Here is a 17,575-nt window from a genome sequence, read left to right as displayed (position 1 = left end):
CTTATAACGTGAATGAATTATCTCGACCAGCTCTTACTGATGTCTTGAGAATCCTGCAGCATTGTGTTGATTTTATTTAAAATGGTTTATTAAAAACAAAGCCCATCGCAGCCAAATGCTGAATTGCAGTCAAATTACAAAGAGATAACAAATAATAATAATACCCATTTCAAAGAGATAAAAATACAAGAAAAGAATCATATAAAAATCACCAACATGGGTTAATTTGTTCTTTGCCGTCTCCTCGCCTTTTGCCAAGGAATCAATCAGCGCAACATTGGAATTTGTTTTCACATAAATTGTTGTTATTAACAAACAAGACCCTGGGTCACATAATAGTATGTAAATTTATCACTTTGGAGAGAAAACATATATCTGAATTACTACGAGCAAAGTATACACCGTCTGTAATTGATCTCTGATGTCTTGGGCCAAGACTAAGTTAGGTTATGACAAGACTGAAAATTCAACAAATTTTTAATTAATGTTTTTATTATTAACAAACTTTGACAATTTAAAAAAATGCCTTGTATATTGACAGATAAAAAGTCAATGTTTAGGTTCCTCTTTTCTGTGTGTTTATTTTTGTTTTGCCGATGTTATTTTCTTGAACTGAAATTAAAAACAACTAAACAAAATTCCGTTTTGTATGTGATTTTTACTTAAGACTTTGCTTGTGTGTGAACGTGTCAACCGGTTTCTGGAAGCCCTTTAATGAAAAGAGATCTCACGGGCAAACAAAACTGCCCACGGTATACATTCATAAAACAAACGCCTGCAAATGCACTGCATTTCACATGTACAGCCATCAAATAAAAAGACTATTGACAATCTCTTGTATTAGTTAAAATCTTTATTTTCAAAAACCAAAATTGCTTGAAATGTACAGTCTTTGGAAGATAAAAATAATGTCCATTCCTTCCCTAAAAAATTTCCCTGTGGGTGAATTTTTTATTTTAAGCATTTGTGGCACTTGATTGACAAATGGCTGACATTAAACTTTAACTCCAAAAGAATTGCTAAAACTTGAGTAAAACGAAAAGTTCTTGAGCTCCACTGCAAGAGATAGTGACAGTCACAGTATCTTGTTGGACAAAAAATATTAATTTAAATGTTGTATATCAAAATAATGATAATTTCATAGAGCTATATGTATTGACTAGAGCGCTAACTCCCCAGCATACACGCTCTTGGGTTTTGATGCCGTGTGGGCGCATTAATGTTTATGTACAAACCAATACAAAAACTTGAAATTTTGTATGCCAATTGTATGGCTATTTGCATGATAGTGCGTTTGTTGATTTCTATGCGTCATCGAACCAAGTATGCAGCAAATGTGAACGCGCAATCTGCTGATGAGCATACAAACTGCGAGCGTCATGTGCGTCATGTTTAAAAGGCGCGTTTGCCGCAGGTTTTTTTAAATTTTAAGTTCAGCATCTTGTAGCATTCAATCCTCCCAAAACAAGGCTTTAGTTTTCCCAAGACGCACGTAAAAACATCAGACAATCACCTACTACATATTTTTTAAGGCATCGCTAAAATCTCACCTGTTTACAAGAGCCATGAGCAATGATCATTAAATTACATATGGCGCGGCACCTTACTAACGTCATAATTGATTGATTGATTACTTACGCGAATGGGCAGTTGGTACGTAAGCACACACGCCAAACTCAAATCGTTGCGTAGTATGTCACCACATCAAACATGTCTGCGCCCAGGGAGGCTTCTAAACGCAGAGCAAGTTAGCGATCTAGTCAATAAATAAAGCTCTATGGATAATACACAACTCCTGTTATCATTAAACCACAAATTTTGGCATTTAATTATGGTGGTATGCCTGACCTGCATGGGATGTGACAAAGGCACGTTCAATAACAAAATCAACCGAAGCGAACGGTAAACCTAAATACAATTTCCATTTCCAAATTTAAGTTATGTACATATTAAAAAAATCATACAGTGTATCTCCCCCCCCCCCCCCGAAATGACACAGGTGAAGGGGGGGGGGTATGTTTACCCTTTTTGGCAAAGACAACAATTTGGACGCAAGGTATACCTACAATTAAAGGAGTTAAGTTGGTTTCAGCTGGGAGTGGTTTCAGGAATGCCTGCGAAAAATGTACAGGGGTAATAATACTGTACAATGTCAGCAGTTTTGGAAGTTTGGAAAGCTAAATATTTGTGGAAAATGTTAATTGTCTACTAATATATGCTGTTAATACTTTAAATATTTCACTCTAAGATTGCAGTCACCAGCCTTTCCCTAGTTGCATTATGTTGCTTGGAGAATAACTTGGGCTTGTGAATTATTGTGCCTATAAAAAAGGATACAAAGCTAGTATCCACCCATAAAGCAATAAGTATAGGTGAGGTATAAATGACTAGGCTGTAAACTTTCCAGTATGATTTTTTATAACCGTTTTATAAAGGAATGTTAGACAACCCAACCCTTAACCAACTCAATTCAAGACAAGTCGACAGTTGAGACATTTCGACAGTTGGATCCGTAAGACAACTCAAGGGTTGTCCTGAAGTCGGCCTCAGGTCGACCTACAATTTTCTTTGGCCCACAACAAACCATCAGCATTGCGCAGACAAAATATGCTCATGTCATAACAACTGAGAAATCGTGTGCCTTCGATTGGTTCCCAACCCTCGGGATCACTTCGTCAAGTTGAAATTGTTCTACTCTTGCGACTGTTAATTTTGTTGAGCGGCGACTGTTTCAGATTGTCTTGAAATCATCGCAGTTACGCTCAGAGCGTAAATAATCACCTACTGAAAAGTTCCCGATGGTCTTAGCTCAGGCGCAGTGTGATCCTGAAAAGTCAGTCGCCGACTGTTTTTTGTTGACGCAAGGTCGACCTGAGGTCGACCTGAGGCCGGCTTAAGTTGACCAACTTCAGACTACTACACATGTAGTTTACTTAAATTGCCAAAGCCAGGCTATCGAGGGGGTGCGTTGCGAGCCGTATTTGTATCCAGGGATTGACATGCAAGCAGTGAACAGACCAATTCTTTGTACATTAATATCTATGTACACGTGTTAATGTATATATGTAAGTGATTAAAAGGAAACATTGCAATACCTTAAATGCCGTTGGTTTGAAACGTAGCTCCATAAAATTTAATCACAAGAGGCCAATTTTCATTTCAATTGGTTTAAATCAATAAAAAAATCATTACATCAGCATTTTCAACAGTTTATACTAAGAAGGATTTCAGTGATATGTATTGAAATCTCTTTCTTAGAAGTTGAAAACAAAAGTTATACATTGAAAAATCTACAAGTTATTGAGTACACTAGAAACACAAGCTACTGAACAACACAAAGTAATACAAGCTAGCATTGTCTTCAAGTGAAAAGATCTAGTAAAGGCTAGGGCTCAATTTAGTAGAGCTGCTTAAGCAGAAAGTACTGCTGAGCAAAAATGAGCAGGATACCAGTCACATATGGTACACGAGAAATGATATTTTGGCCGGTATCTTTAATCTTGTAAGCACACTTTTTGTTGTGCTTTTAGCAGCTCTATGAAATTAAGCTCATTTCATACATGTGTACTTGTTGCAGGTGCATAACTGATAGGTGCATCATCTGATACTTCAAGAAAGTAACAAAGGCTATGACCCTCAATGCCCATCGTCATTGCCTTGTTGCCCCTTAAAATGTTCAAGTTCATGTATATCCCTCATTGGACAAACTACCTTGCCCTTACATGAATGAATACCATTCGTGAACTACCTTACTGTGCCCAATTTCATAAAGCTGTTAAGCAGAAAATTTTGTTTTCAAATTTCTTGGCTGATCAAGAAATGGCCGGGGTACCAGTCGCAGCAATGGTAACTGTATCGGCTCTGGCTGGTAACTTACCTTTGCTTAGTAATGTTTTTGCACTGAGGAAGTTTTCGAGATTACAGACTTTATGAAATTGGTTCCCATTAATGATGTCTCACTGCCATAGTCTAAGAGGACCTCGATAAGAGTGCTTGGTCAGTTTGGCTGGTCTCCATGTTATACCAGATGAGGACCAGGAAAGCTGTAATGATAGCGAAGATAACGAGCTGCAACCAGATGGGTACCAACGGCTTGCCTCTCTCACCTGTCTTCTTACTGGAGGTCTCGGGAACTTCTTGTGTCTTCTCTGATGAGACGGTCTCAACTTGACTCTTTTGGATGGTGCTTCGTTGCCTGGTTGTTGATTCACTGTAGACCACTTCAGTCGTTTGGGACCTGTAACAGCAAAAACAAACTCTTTTTTTAAATTTTAATTTCCAACCCTTTAGCACCTGACAACAGGAAGCTTGTGTTTGATTTTACAAAATCTATAATTTCATTGAAACTTAAGAGCATACTAAGTAAACAAGTTTTGTATATTTAAGTCTTACTTATTTAATATCTTTTTGTTTAAAAAACAAGGAAAGTAGCCAAGAGATTTTCTAAGTTTTTGGTATTTGTTCCTCTAGTGTGTTCTGTAAACCTGAACACTTTTTTGTATAATATAAGAAACAGCAGAAAAACTGCCAGTTAAAGTCAAGGGAAAATAAAGATAACCTAATTGACAATAAGAAAAACAAAATGCATAAAATGGGAAGAACTTCAATTAGAAAAGATAGATAATACAAATAAATAAATAAATAGAAAAACAAATTAATACAAAATTTAATAGATACATTTATAAGCGAAAGAGCAACACAATAAAAACAGATACATATAAATATAAAGAATAATGACATCATCAGATAATAGTAGTGGTAAAAGTTTAAGCACAAGAAAACTGATTCTGGAATTGTCCCCAAAACATCACAAGTTTCATGGAACCCGTTAAAGTTGGATGAAATCCTGGATATAAATCCAAGCTCTGTCACCTCAACGTGTTTCCACGATTGGGAACATGAAAACTAAAAGGGTGGAAGTCAGAGTTGTTATAACAATTGTGGACAAGTTTATAGATAAATAGTCATTCATAAATAATTCTTCTATGTCTTAGGGGTAGAAGGCTGTACATTTCACATAAAAAATATTATAAAGCAAGATCATACAAAATACAATTATAAGGACTGTTATAATTTGTAAGAATCATGTGTACAAAATTGAGGAAATGATATAGAACAAAACAAGGTGTGCAAAACATGTTCATCTTTCCATGAACGAAAATTTGTCCATACTAGGGGCTTTTCTCAAACCTCGGCTTAGTCTCCGGCTCAGGCTCCGCGTGCTGATGTACAATCAGCAATACGCGCTGAAAATGCAGGTTAAGGGCTGCGTACACAGCGCGTGGAGCCTAAGCCTGAGCCGGAGCCCAAGCCGTGGTTTGTGAAAGGCCCCAAATCACTCACATGCGGTTAGCTTTTATATGATGTAGATCACATGAGGGACAAAGGTGAGTTTACTATCTGCGCTTGCATGTTAAGCAGAGGGTGATTGTAAACGCAGCATTTTTGGTGGTAAGCAGAGCCATAAAATTGAGCCCTGGTCTGACTGATCACACACAAAAATACAGTGACAGGAGAGAGGAAAGTGTGGCATGGGTATACCTCACAAAGCACATAATAATAATAACCGTAATTATAACGCCCTTTTTGCCCTTTTGGTCACGCGATGGAAATCTTGACGACACAGTTTTTAGGCCTCAGTCTTATGATCGCGCGCAAGATTTCCATCACACGACCATCGCGCGAACGACTATAAACCGGTCTTAATGGTTTACAAGGTGCTGTGGCGCAATATGCTGCCAATCCAGCTAGGAAGACCGGGCGAACCCCTTCTCTTTTCGATAAGTGCACTGGGTTCTTTTACATGCGTTTACACAACACATGGGACCAATGGTTTTACATCCCATCCGAAGGCAAAGCAATGCTTAAGTGTCTTGCTTAAGGACGGAAGTGTTACGGCTGGGGATTCGAACCCAAACTCTGCTGATCAGGAACACCAGAGTTTAAATTCGGTGCTCTTAACCACTCGGCCACGACACTTCCACATGGGAGGTTTTGAGGCATCTTGGGAGTCCGCAACTATTGGAGGGTCAACTGTTTGTTTGCTGTCCTACTTCTAACTGAGAGATATTCTCACCTCGTTCTTGTGCTCTCAACTTGTTCTACTGGTTGCTGCTGGGGTTCTATCAGTTGCTCCTGGAGCTCTAAGGGTTGCTCCTGGGGCTCTTCAGGTGCCACTGCAATTGAGTCATTCTCTGTTAAGAAAACAACAGACACTCAAAAATCAACACTTCTGTTTTCCAAAAATCAACAGACAGTATTGTTTTTTTTTTTTTGTTTTTGTTTTTTTTTTTTTTTTTTGGGGGGGGGCTCAATTAGACAGGAGTGGAGGAACTTTGTTTCTGCCGTACATGCCAAGCGATTGCATCGAATATGATGTTACCATTCAAATACCTATCCCAAAACATGGCTTCTGTGAGCGTGTGTGTGAGTGTGCCAGAGAAAATCAAACCAGGAATGCTGCATGCTTCATTGATGAACGCATATACGGCTTGCCACATTATGGCCACTTTCATAGCAACAAAGGGGTTATTCGATGCGATCTATATGCCTCTCTTAACATTCATGCATGACGTCATAATTCTTACCCAAAATGAGGTTATAGGCACACGCCTGCCACCGCTTGCACTGCCTACGCCTATGGCCTCGTTTTGAGTAAGAATTCTGACATACTCATGCATAAATATTAAGAGAGGCGTATAGAGGCATAACGGTCATTAAGTAAGTATAGGCCCATAGCATTACACAACAGCCGTATTATTCTCTACATACCATCAATATCAGAGTCACTATAGCCATTCTTCATCTCTTCTTCTGGGGAATCCCCATTTTGCTCTGGCTCCTCTTCCTTCTCTGGTTTGGTCAGTACATCAGCGAGTTTCCTCTCATATACAGCACGGGTAGATGCTATAGTCACAAGTGGATAAAATCACTACTATGAGTTACAAAATAAGACTAGACGTAAGGCTAAGCATGGTAGAAAACTACTAAGTAACACCCGTCTCATTTCTCAAGTACATGAAAAGTTTGACGTCTGAAGTATCCCAATACTTCCAGTAATTACGAATGCTATACAAATTTTTATGTCACAAATTCACAACAAATAACTCACACCAGTTGACTTGTGCTAAACTCAGACATTCGCTGCGAAGCCCTGTGACTTCAAAATTCGTATCGCATTCCATTCGCAGGAAGTATGAACCGACCTTTAGTCAAGACTTCCATGCAAAAACTCTTGGAAGAGAACTGCAAATCTTGGTGCCAAATATCAGTACTTTTGTTGTCTTGACTTGGTTCAGTCCGTGTTCCATTTCTAAAACCGTTTAACAACAGAATTAGAGAAACCAAAATGTGGGGGTTCTGAAAATTAAATCCATGGCTGGTACTAGAAAAATTTCAGACATCAATGGGGTGCGTTTGGAGTGATGTGCGCTTTGTCCATTTGTTATTGTGTAGCCTTCGTGGTTTTAATGTATTTTTCATGTTTTTTATACTCGCAAACTGTATAGTGTATACATAGTATGTGTGACAATAAAACAGGATAAATGAATGAATGAACCCTGGGGTGCGTCGTAACCAATAACTGCTTCAGATGAATTGCCCATTGGTTTATCACTGGCCAATAACCTAAACAGGATTGAAGTTCTTTGATCTAACCTGTGATAGGGCCTGCTTTGAATCCTCTATAATCTAGCTCCTTCCGTAAGTCTCCATCGGAGAGCTCCTCAACCTCTGCAAGATGATCCTCAAACAGCGTCTTGTCCAATTTCTTTGTTAGTTTCCTCTGTTTCAATAAGCAGAATTGAAAATGAAACTTTATTTATTACACATATATATGGTAAAGTGAGTTTTCTAATCTTTGAATAGACAGTTTGATGTCAATCAAAAACACTTTTTGGGGGGTCAATGTTAACTGAAAAAGAGGATAAAAAACGAGGTGTTCGTAGCGTTGCTCTCAACATTGATACCCATGATACACAAAGTAACAAAACAATACATTACAGTTACACAGTAACTTGTGCTGCTGGTGGCAGGATACGTAAACCTTGTGTCAGGGTCCTAGCATGATTGTAAGGTACAATAAATAAATACCAGTTGTTTACGCTAGACAGGGTGACCTGGGTCACAACATGGTGTCAAGAGACACATAAATACATACACCAGTGATATTCTACGAAAGAATGCATACTACATGAATGTGCAAATGAACAAAACAAAACTTCAAAAGTAGTTCCTCAACTTACTCTGTACATACTTCAGTTTTGAACTCGATCAATCAAGTTAGATTAATGTTTTATTTTCCAGCTAAATAATCAGAGTAAACTGAGACACATTTGCTTAGTTTCCCTGCTGTGAATGTAGCTTCAACTTCAAGCCGGAACAAACAAGTTCTCTGTGGTGAACAAGGGGAACTCCTGACCTTATCATCTCATTGAAAGGTCAAATCTGCACCCTGTCTGTAGTTTGTCAACTTGGGGAGTTTAAATCAACAGAGGGGGCTATTGTCTCTGATTCCAGGACTAAAAACAAACATTTTCAATATCCCAAATTGCCCAATCCAAAGTAATTATAGGTGTAAAATATATCTTTCACTCATCGTGACAAAGATTTAACTGTTCAAAATAAATCATTTTTGGTGAAAGTGATGCTCTGTTTGAGCCTTTCCAGATACACTGCAATATAACACAACAAGAGTCAAGATATAAAAAGTGCATTAATAACATGGTGTTTTTTAAAGTTATAATGGTGACATTGCGCCCCGACTCTACTATGTGGACGGTACTCCTTATTGGTGCAAGGGAGAAATTCATAGTCTTGATACATGTGTTTACACTGCTTTGTTAAGTTTTATTAGAAGTCAGGTTTTTGCACCACCTGCTAGCATTGGATGATTTGTGTTGTGAGTGCAGGGCCCCGTTTCATAAAGCTGTTAAGCAGAAAATACTGCTTGTCTTTGCTAAGCAAAAAAAAAAAAGAGTTGGGCACAAGCAAAAACAATGCAAACTTAAAATACGAGCTTGTAACACGATTCTATGCAAAACTATACCTGTTTAGCGAGTTTTTGTGCTCATAAATTTGGCCCTGGTGGTTAAGCAATTGTTTAAGTGACAGCGTAGTTTGTTATTGGAAGGTAATGTTTTGATCAAATGTTGTGCGATTCAAAACTCTGTTTGTCACGCTTCTAGTCCTCTTTTCAAAAACACAAAAGAGTTGTTCATAATAGCAACCATACAAGGTACACAGTACAAATAGTGTACATAAATCAACAATGAGAGTAGACCTTCGACCTATTAGTTAGCCACACTTGACTCGTTAACTATGGTTCAATTGTACACGTTTGCACGTAAATCGCAATGTGTACACGTATGCGTGTAGTTGCCATTCTTTTAATGTCTAGCTCTCGTTCTTTTAGTGTCTAGCTCCAGAATACGTGTAGTAAATAGGGCCTACAGAATTGTGGATCGGGTATTTTGAATTAATGTTTCTCCTAATAGGTAAATATCATACAAGTACGCATCACGTAACATTTTGTAATTAAAAATAAGTGTGTTTTTTGGTGGAAAGAAAACCAGCTTGAAAGTATAGCACTTTTAGGAATCACAATCATCCAAATAAACTTTTGGCCCATTTGATTTATGAAAGTTTAAATTTAGTGTGAGGCAATGTCTTCTATCATTTGTTGTTCCATGACAAACATTTTGAATGTTTAAAATCCAAACAGTGACAATACTAAATATTTGGTATTCAGTTCGTTTCTCATCAATTAGGAAATGAGACTTCCTCCAAAGTTTAACTAGTAAAAGTACATATGGTTACTATCTAACAAGTTAACACCAGTACTGACTCCTGAGAAAAATGTCTGCATTCTGTCAATCACAATAATAACTGAGCATTGCAATCAGAAAAAAGACCCAAACAAACTCACTGACAAACATGAATTGCTTATTACCCAATTCATGAGATTTTCACTAGTTTGAAGGGAAGGTGTAGACAAAAAATAAATTACTTCTCAAAACCATTTCATTCCACTCTCTATATTTTACTGAGTATAGTCCGAGTAGTAGTTGTGCTCTAAAGGATTAAACCCATAAGTCCCTAAAAGAGCCCCGCCCCCCCGTTCTCTACCTTGTTCTTCGATAGGAATTGTTTTTCCTGTCCAGGCCATATTCCTTTGTCCCTGAGGGGTTTGCTATTGCTATCTACCTACCATTCAATGGCTTTTGCCACTTATAGTACCCTAATAGCTAAACGGTTAGTGTAGTGCTACTTCCAAAGTTCTAGCACCCTTTTAGATCAACTTCACCCCGACTTGTCATTCACCTATTTTTAGGTAGGGTAATACTTTGGTAAAAATTGCCCAGAAAGAAAAGACTGTAATTTTTTTCAAAAGCTTTGTAGGCCTACTTTTAATTTAAGTGCCCTCATTGATCAGATATCAATGATAGTATACAATAGCCTGTGTGTTAGTCTTGCTGCCCAAGGACCGCAAACCACTGAATTCAAAGAGAGGTGAACAATTCATAAGACATTGAAGGAAAGATACACACAAATGAACACACAAAATAATTATTATTACCAATTATTATTGAGCATTTTTGTTAAGACTGGGCTAGTTTTTATATCTTATGGTTCGGCAAAGAGGGATGGCAATTCCTTTGTAGGTATGAACACAGATCGTTAAACCTAGACATTGGAACACGTCTGGACTCTGAGTTTAAAACCTTTTTTACAAAATCTAAGGAGAGAGCTGATCTCATCCAATTTAAATGTTTAAAGGCAGTGGACACTATTGGTAACTACTCAAAATAATTATCAGCATAAAACCTTACTTGGTTACGAGTAATGGGGAGAGGTTGAATGTATAAAACATTGTGAGAAACAGCTCCCTCTGAAGTGACGTAGTTTTCGAGAACGAGGTAATTTTCCATGAATTTGATTAGGAGACCTCCGATTTAGAATTTGAGGTCTCTAAATCAAGCATCTGTTCAAAGCACACAACTTGGTGTGACAAGGGTGTTTTTTTTCTTTCATTATTATCTCGCAACTTCGACGACCGATCAAGCTCAAATTTTCACAAGTTATTCATTTTATGCATAATGTTGAGATACAACAACTGTGAAGACTAGCCTTTGACAATTACCAATAGTGTCCAGTGTCTTTAAATTCTTAACTTAAATTACAAATAAACTGGTAAGAAGTGTGACCGAATTCATAAAGTTAAATTTGGGAGATCTGAATTTGGAGATGTGTCTATTTGTGAATACTGCGACCAGAGATGTGGTTGGCACCCGCTGTCAACTTGCTTTAAACGTTGATGGGCTAAACCTTCTTGATGCAAATTCAGGATTGTTTTGTTGCTGTTTTCTCAAGTGGGAATATTCAATGAATAATAAGTTTCAGATGAATCATCTGGAACTTTGGTGACTTATTGCACCTTAATTTACTGAAAATTCAACCTGTATGTAAGTAAGAGTTGAGCAGAGTTGAACTGCTGCGAATTATTTGTTGTGAATTTGTGACGTCAACATTCGCTTTGCATTCGCACAAAGTACGAACCAGGCTTTACTCTATGCCCTTACCTAACTCAAAATACACAAAACTATGATCCTACCCCCTTTAAATCTAACTTCCCTTTTGCAACAGACAGAAAAAAACCTCTAGTCACAAGGAAGTAGTTCAAGAACACAAGGGCCATTCATAACCCAAAACCTCCATTCTCAACTAAACACAATTAGAGATTTCTCCTTGCCCATACCAAGCTTACACGAACCTATTATCCTACCTCTTTTGAAAAAGAACATGATGATAGTAGAGAACAACACTTGTAATATTTTTGTCTGCAATGTTGTATTTAATCAGAATAAATAAATGTTTGGAGTTTATCGCTCAGTGAGCGAGTTTATCGCTCAGTGAGCGTTTTATTCATTTTTTCTGCAACTGTTTTTTAAAACTATTTTCTTGTGATCCAGTTGGCAGATCGATCTCAAATTTCTACAGGTTTTGTCAGTTTGTGTATATGGTGGACTACATAGAGTGCTTGATACACTGCCAGCAACTGTTTTGTTAGCAAAAACCAATTCGGTAGGCCTAATATGTTCCTTTAAAGCTAATAACTCTAGCCTAGTCACAAAAAGTACACTACAGTATTGATCACCCAAAACCTTCATTCAGAACTATCACACAATAGATGTCTCCTTGCCCTTACAACTTTTATGAAACGAGGTCCTTGATTTATTCCCCTGAAAGATCCCCTCTCAACCCAGTAGATACACACTTATTCTTTTCTTTTTAATTTTGTTTTTTTGTGGGGACTGGGGGAGGGTAAAAGCTCAAACAATGTAAACTGACTACAGACACAATAAGCATCCCCAGCATGGTCCAAGATGGTCCAAGCATGGTCCAAGCAAATCCCCTCCAAGGACTAACCAATAATAACATGCCCAAGGACACACGCTGCACAGTACAGCACATTACCCCCCTGCTTCAAAGTAATGTATTGGGCCTAGGTGAATACCTTTCAACATTTGAAGTTAAAATAAGGGTTTTGTGGTGCAAATTATGCAGCTTCTTGGCATGCGAAGGCCACACGTACAGTCTCAGAATACATGTGTGCCATGCTTGTAAGTATGCCTAACACACATTCCAATTGATTAACAGCTGTGGCAATTTTGGCCTGTGGCAATTTTGGCGGGAAGATACTCTTCAGAGGAATCCCTCATTTAAGCTTTCAAAAGGTACTTTCTTAAGTAGGGAGACAAACATTATTTACAATGAGCCAGTTTTGCCACCTCAATGATAGAAGCTGGATTTCCTTTTTCCTCCATGAAAAACAGAGCATTGCAAGCACTGATAACAGTTGTTATCTGGTTTTTAAAGACTGAAACAAACTTACTAATTATACCACAAGAACGATTGAGAGCGGTTCTCAAAAGCTATTAAGACAGGAAGCGAGAACTATCAATGTTTTGCACGAACTATCAATGTTTTGCGAAACTAAAAGACTGAATGAAACATATAACGTTGGTGGCATATGTTCAGTTGTCTTTAATGTTGCATCTTGATACAATCTGGTCGCTCACATTTCATCCTCCATGCTAACATCTATAATAAGTAGGGTAGTGAGGAATGGCGATAATAGTTTTGAATATTCAGTAAAGGCTTGATAGTTTATGATGATGCCAGTGATCATGACATGTGCGTATTTCTGTTCCGACAAAACGCTAGCCAGCAAAGTCGGCACTAAATTTGCTGCTGTCAAGAAATTTACCCTACCACCAAGTTATAACAAAATCTGTCAATGATTGTCAATGACAGTACGAAGCAATGCAGAAAAGCCAGTCTCATACAAGTGTTTCTCATTCTTCCAGTGATTACACCTAAACCAATACAAGTTTTTCATTGTGAGCGTGTATGGGTTTTTATGTTTTCTGTTTGTCATTTTCATACCGTTTATCATGAAGCCTTCGAGAAAAACTCTGCTAGGGTCGAAATGTCAGGCAATAAAACTATTTTTTTTGCATTTAACCTCGGTCCTTTTGGTGGGTAAGTTGCTTGCAACGTCTAATTCTATTTTTTCAAATTAAAACTACATACACAAAGCAGAACTCATCTTCGGTTTGCATTGTTTGAATAATGTCTTTTTTTCACATCCATGGTATGATACAAGAAAACCAATTTTGGTGACACAACATTGACAAGAAGCTGATAATATAACTAACTACTTCCTGTATGGCCTGTAATCAAGTTACAGTATGAGCCCCTAAAGCATGGAAAGGCTACAATCTCCACCATCTGTCACCACTACTACAAATTCCAAATTGGAATTGTATGAAGCTTTATGGAAGTCGGAAGTGTGGGAAGTACAACAGTTGGGCTCAAAATTTTAGCCTGCAAAACACAACCCCCAATCCCAAATTATTGGGAATTGTTTTTTAACAAACTGAACATTGGAATATTTAAAATGCATTTAATCTTATCGCAATGGACAAAAATGTAGCTCAAGAACAAGATAAAACTTTTTCTAAAATGATACATTTTCAACTTCTAAAAATGTTTCACACAATTTTAAACTTTATAGTGTGAAACATTTAGAGAAGTTGAATTTTATTATAAGTCTGGCCACAGATTTGAAATAATATAAGACAGCATTGATGATTTTGAAAGAGTTAATCTAAATTATTTCATTTCGTGGCCCTCCATAAGAGTAACTACAGACCTGTAGTGCAACTGTAAAGTGACAAGCGTCCACATTCCTAATACTTGAAGGCTTGGTCAACAAAAAGACAAGGTCTTCATTATGCATTATCACTCAGTCTACATACCAACTTCTCACACGACTTTAACTTGTCCTTTTCTCTTCCCTTACATGTTTGCAATTCAGATTTACATTAGCCTCTTACAATCCCCACTGTGTCTAAATACAGTTACGTCATAAGTACCACTTATAAATACTCCATGAGTTGTCCTATGTACTAGAATTTCATGGCTTAAACCAGGCTATCACAACAAGTCCGAATTAAAACCACTACTGGAAATTTTATGTAGATATGAAATGGTCACTCACTTTTTGCAAGCTTTTTGCAAATGTTTTCCATTAAAACGTGTGCTATATGACCTGATGGATATTTCCTTGGAATTTGAGCCCTGTTTGCTTTCCAAGATTCTAACCAATAATTACCAAGTTTATTTTTGTTTAATAAAATCAAAGTTTGATAACTTGTGTACATTGTAAATTGAAAACACTTTGGTTAAACTTAGGTAGAGTACTTGATAGACTGGTTTATGACTCGCTATATCACCCTCATCCATGTTGATCAACTCATTATCACTGTGACTCTGACTCTGAAAATGCAAAGGGCCATACTCAATGCACTTGTACTTTGACCGTCAATCATTGTGTCACCATGTTGTTATCTACAACAAGGCCACTTACTATAGACCATGGAGCTAGACTGTAACTGAGAAGGTGCAAAAACGATTCACAACAAAAAGAAAGATAGTGATCACCCATGCAGTTTGTATTTCCACACTATGCGCTATATTGTAGCCTAAAGTTCATTCATTGGTTCTTCTATTTATTTACCCTATCACAATCACACTCAGGAATGTTGATCCTTTTTTTTCGTTGCAATGAAACACTATCTTTAATACCATTAAAACAGGTGATAAAGCTATTAACAATATTATGTGTGCTTTATACATTATCTCTTATTCTTAATGAAGGGATAAACATTCAACAATCACTCTTTTGAAGAGCATCTTGCATTAAAAAATAGCACCTATCTGTAGATGTATAGTTGTGCCGGCAAAACAATTTCTAAAGACACATTACACCAGCTTTGCGCATTGTGTATATGGGATGGCTTAATTTTTGAAATGCTTGTGTCCTTGAATATATCTAATGAGTTGCTAGTTATCACACTGCTGGGTAAGGCATTCCAGTCCTTGATAGTGGCCGGAAAAAAACTGCTGCCATAGATTTTGGTTGAGTGATAAATTTGATGGAATTATTAAAGATTGTGTTTTCTGGAGGGTCGAGTGGAATGTTGTACAAAGCCTTGAAGAGGGATTTCAACTAAATTATTTACAAGTTTGTTGCCCTCTCTGTGAAGGGCATTTTGTAATTGCTGGTTACACATAATCAATAATAAATAACAGTGTTAAAAAGAACATAGACTCAACACAAACAATTGTACAGCATATTTCAGTTTTAAAATCCCTACAGCAAAGTTCATTTACTGAATTGATACTACTGGGTTTTATAGATAGCGATTGCACTTAGAACATTACTTGATCGAGTCTATGTTCTTTTTAACAGTGTTACTTATTATTGACTACTGTTTAACCAGCCATTACAAAATGCCCTTCACACACAGAGAGGGCAACAAAATCAATAATATACACACATGTATGGTAATATATAGGCCGACTCACTTTGCTGCTGTAAAAATAATTTACAAAAATTTTGACAATAACTTTTCAAAATAAAAATACATTACAACAATGAAGTCTGTTTAGATTAAGATTATAGAATTGATGTAATGACTATCAAACAAACACAAATTGACAAAAGAAGTAGACTAAACGAAAAATAACTTTGAACAAAAAACATGCGGCATGGTCCAAAACACCTGAAAAATAATTTGACCCAAATTCACAACAGTTTTCTACTGATGAGGCCTACTCAACGGAGCTTTAAATTAGCTTTAATCTAAACAGCCCACAGCAACTGTTTACAATAGAACAATATCAATATCATGATTAATGTCAGAGCGGGTCAACTTAATCATCAATCAAACGTCTGAACGTACCACAGTCCATACGCTTTGAACAGTTAGAATACAAAAAATAAAGTTCACTTTGTTTTCACAAAAACGTGCAAAAACCACTCAACTATACGACCTCTTATCCCCCAATGGTTTCTTCAAAGTCTTAACAACTTACCGGAGTTCTTCTATTATTGTTCGTATTGAGATTTGGTTTTCTGGTTTTCTTCTGGACTTGGACGATTTCGTCCTCTTCATCGCTCGAAAACCCTATTTTAGGTGAAGTATTAACCGACATATTCCGATAGGCCGTTAACTGTGGACTCGTGGGGTTGTCGAGAAGATGCTGCTTGTAAAGCTCAACGTAAACTTCTTTTTTCGATTTCCCACTCGGCAGTGAAATGTTGTTTCTCCTCAGCTCTTCTGCGAGACGCTCTTTGGTCATTGAAGAAGGGTTTCTGGGGAGGGCGGGCATCCTGCAACCGTTATATTTGTGTGGAAAGATTTGGACAAAAAATTGTAGGACAACAATATCAAGCATGCAAATTGAGTGCAGTGTGACGCGCTACACGCTTCCCTGGGCAAATCAGACGCGGTTTCTGATTGGCCAATACTAGCGTAGGGTAATTTAATAAAAACCATTGTATGGTAACTTGTTCTTACATACGATGGAATAAGAACAGCTGTGCAGGGCACCTGTCTAGACAACCTGTAACAGATTGCATTTTTGTAGTAAATATAAACAGTGATCAAGTAGGAAGTGATGAGGTGTGTGCGGTTACACCGACTACCACGCGTGGTGTCCTAATAAAAGACCAAAGTAATTTGCGGTTGAAATGCTTTTCACCTGTAACCAAGAGCTGTAGTTGAGGTCATCGGAACTTTGGCATGTACTGTACAATACAAGGGTTTGTAAACACGAACTCAAACTGTAGACTGAAGTAACAGTGTACTGTAGTGGGATGGGGTACAGTGTAGTCAGGTAACGGTAACTTATTATCAACTAGGCCTACCTTACTTTGTATTGTAGGTACTTTGTACTGATGTACTGGCACAACATACTTCCCTGGTCAAGTACCACTTTTCACAAGTCATTGATCGTTACTTTAAAAATGAGTAGAACCATAGAGTAAGGGTAGAACATACATTGTAACAGTCCGGGTTAGTCCAGCATGGTCCAGCTTGTTCCCCTAATCATCACTGTGATAGGCTGATCATAAATTACTCCTAGAACTATTAGGTTCGTTCCGCTATCGTCTCAACATGGAGTAATTATAAATATCATGACAGACATGTTTGATGTTCGATGA

The 17,575-nt window shown here is 37.5% G+C and overlaps 1 protein-coding gene across 1 annotated transcript; it reads right to left on the bottom strand.

The window, feature by feature from the left end:
- Positions 1-835: 835 nt before the first annotated feature.
- On the bottom strand, positions 836-16,825 carry LOC117304132 (lamina-associated polypeptide 2, isoforms beta/delta/epsilon/gamma-like). Its single transcript, XM_033788635.1, has 5 exons — positions 16,444-16,825; positions 7,657-7,783; positions 6,772-6,906; positions 6,077-6,194; positions 836-4,237 (listed from the first exon to the last, which is right to left on the bottom strand). The coding sequence occupies exons 1-5, from the start codon at positions 16,804-16,806 to the stop codon at positions 3,970-3,972; spliced, it is 1,011 nt and encodes a 336-aa protein (XP_033644526.1). The 5' UTR covers positions 16,807-16,825; the 3' UTR covers positions 836-3,969.
- Positions 16,826-17,575: the final 750 nt, after the last annotated feature.

The sequence above is a fragment of the Asterias rubens genome, chromosome 2, assembly GCF_902459465.1.
Source record: "Asterias rubens chromosome 2, eAstRub1.3, whole genome shotgun sequence".
Classification (NCBI taxonomy): domain Eukaryota; kingdom Metazoa; phylum Echinodermata; class Asteroidea; order Forcipulatida; family Asteriidae; genus Asterias; species Asterias rubens.
The sequence above is the reverse complement of the archived record's forward strand: the minus strand, read 5'-3'. Positions and strand labels throughout refer to the sequence as shown.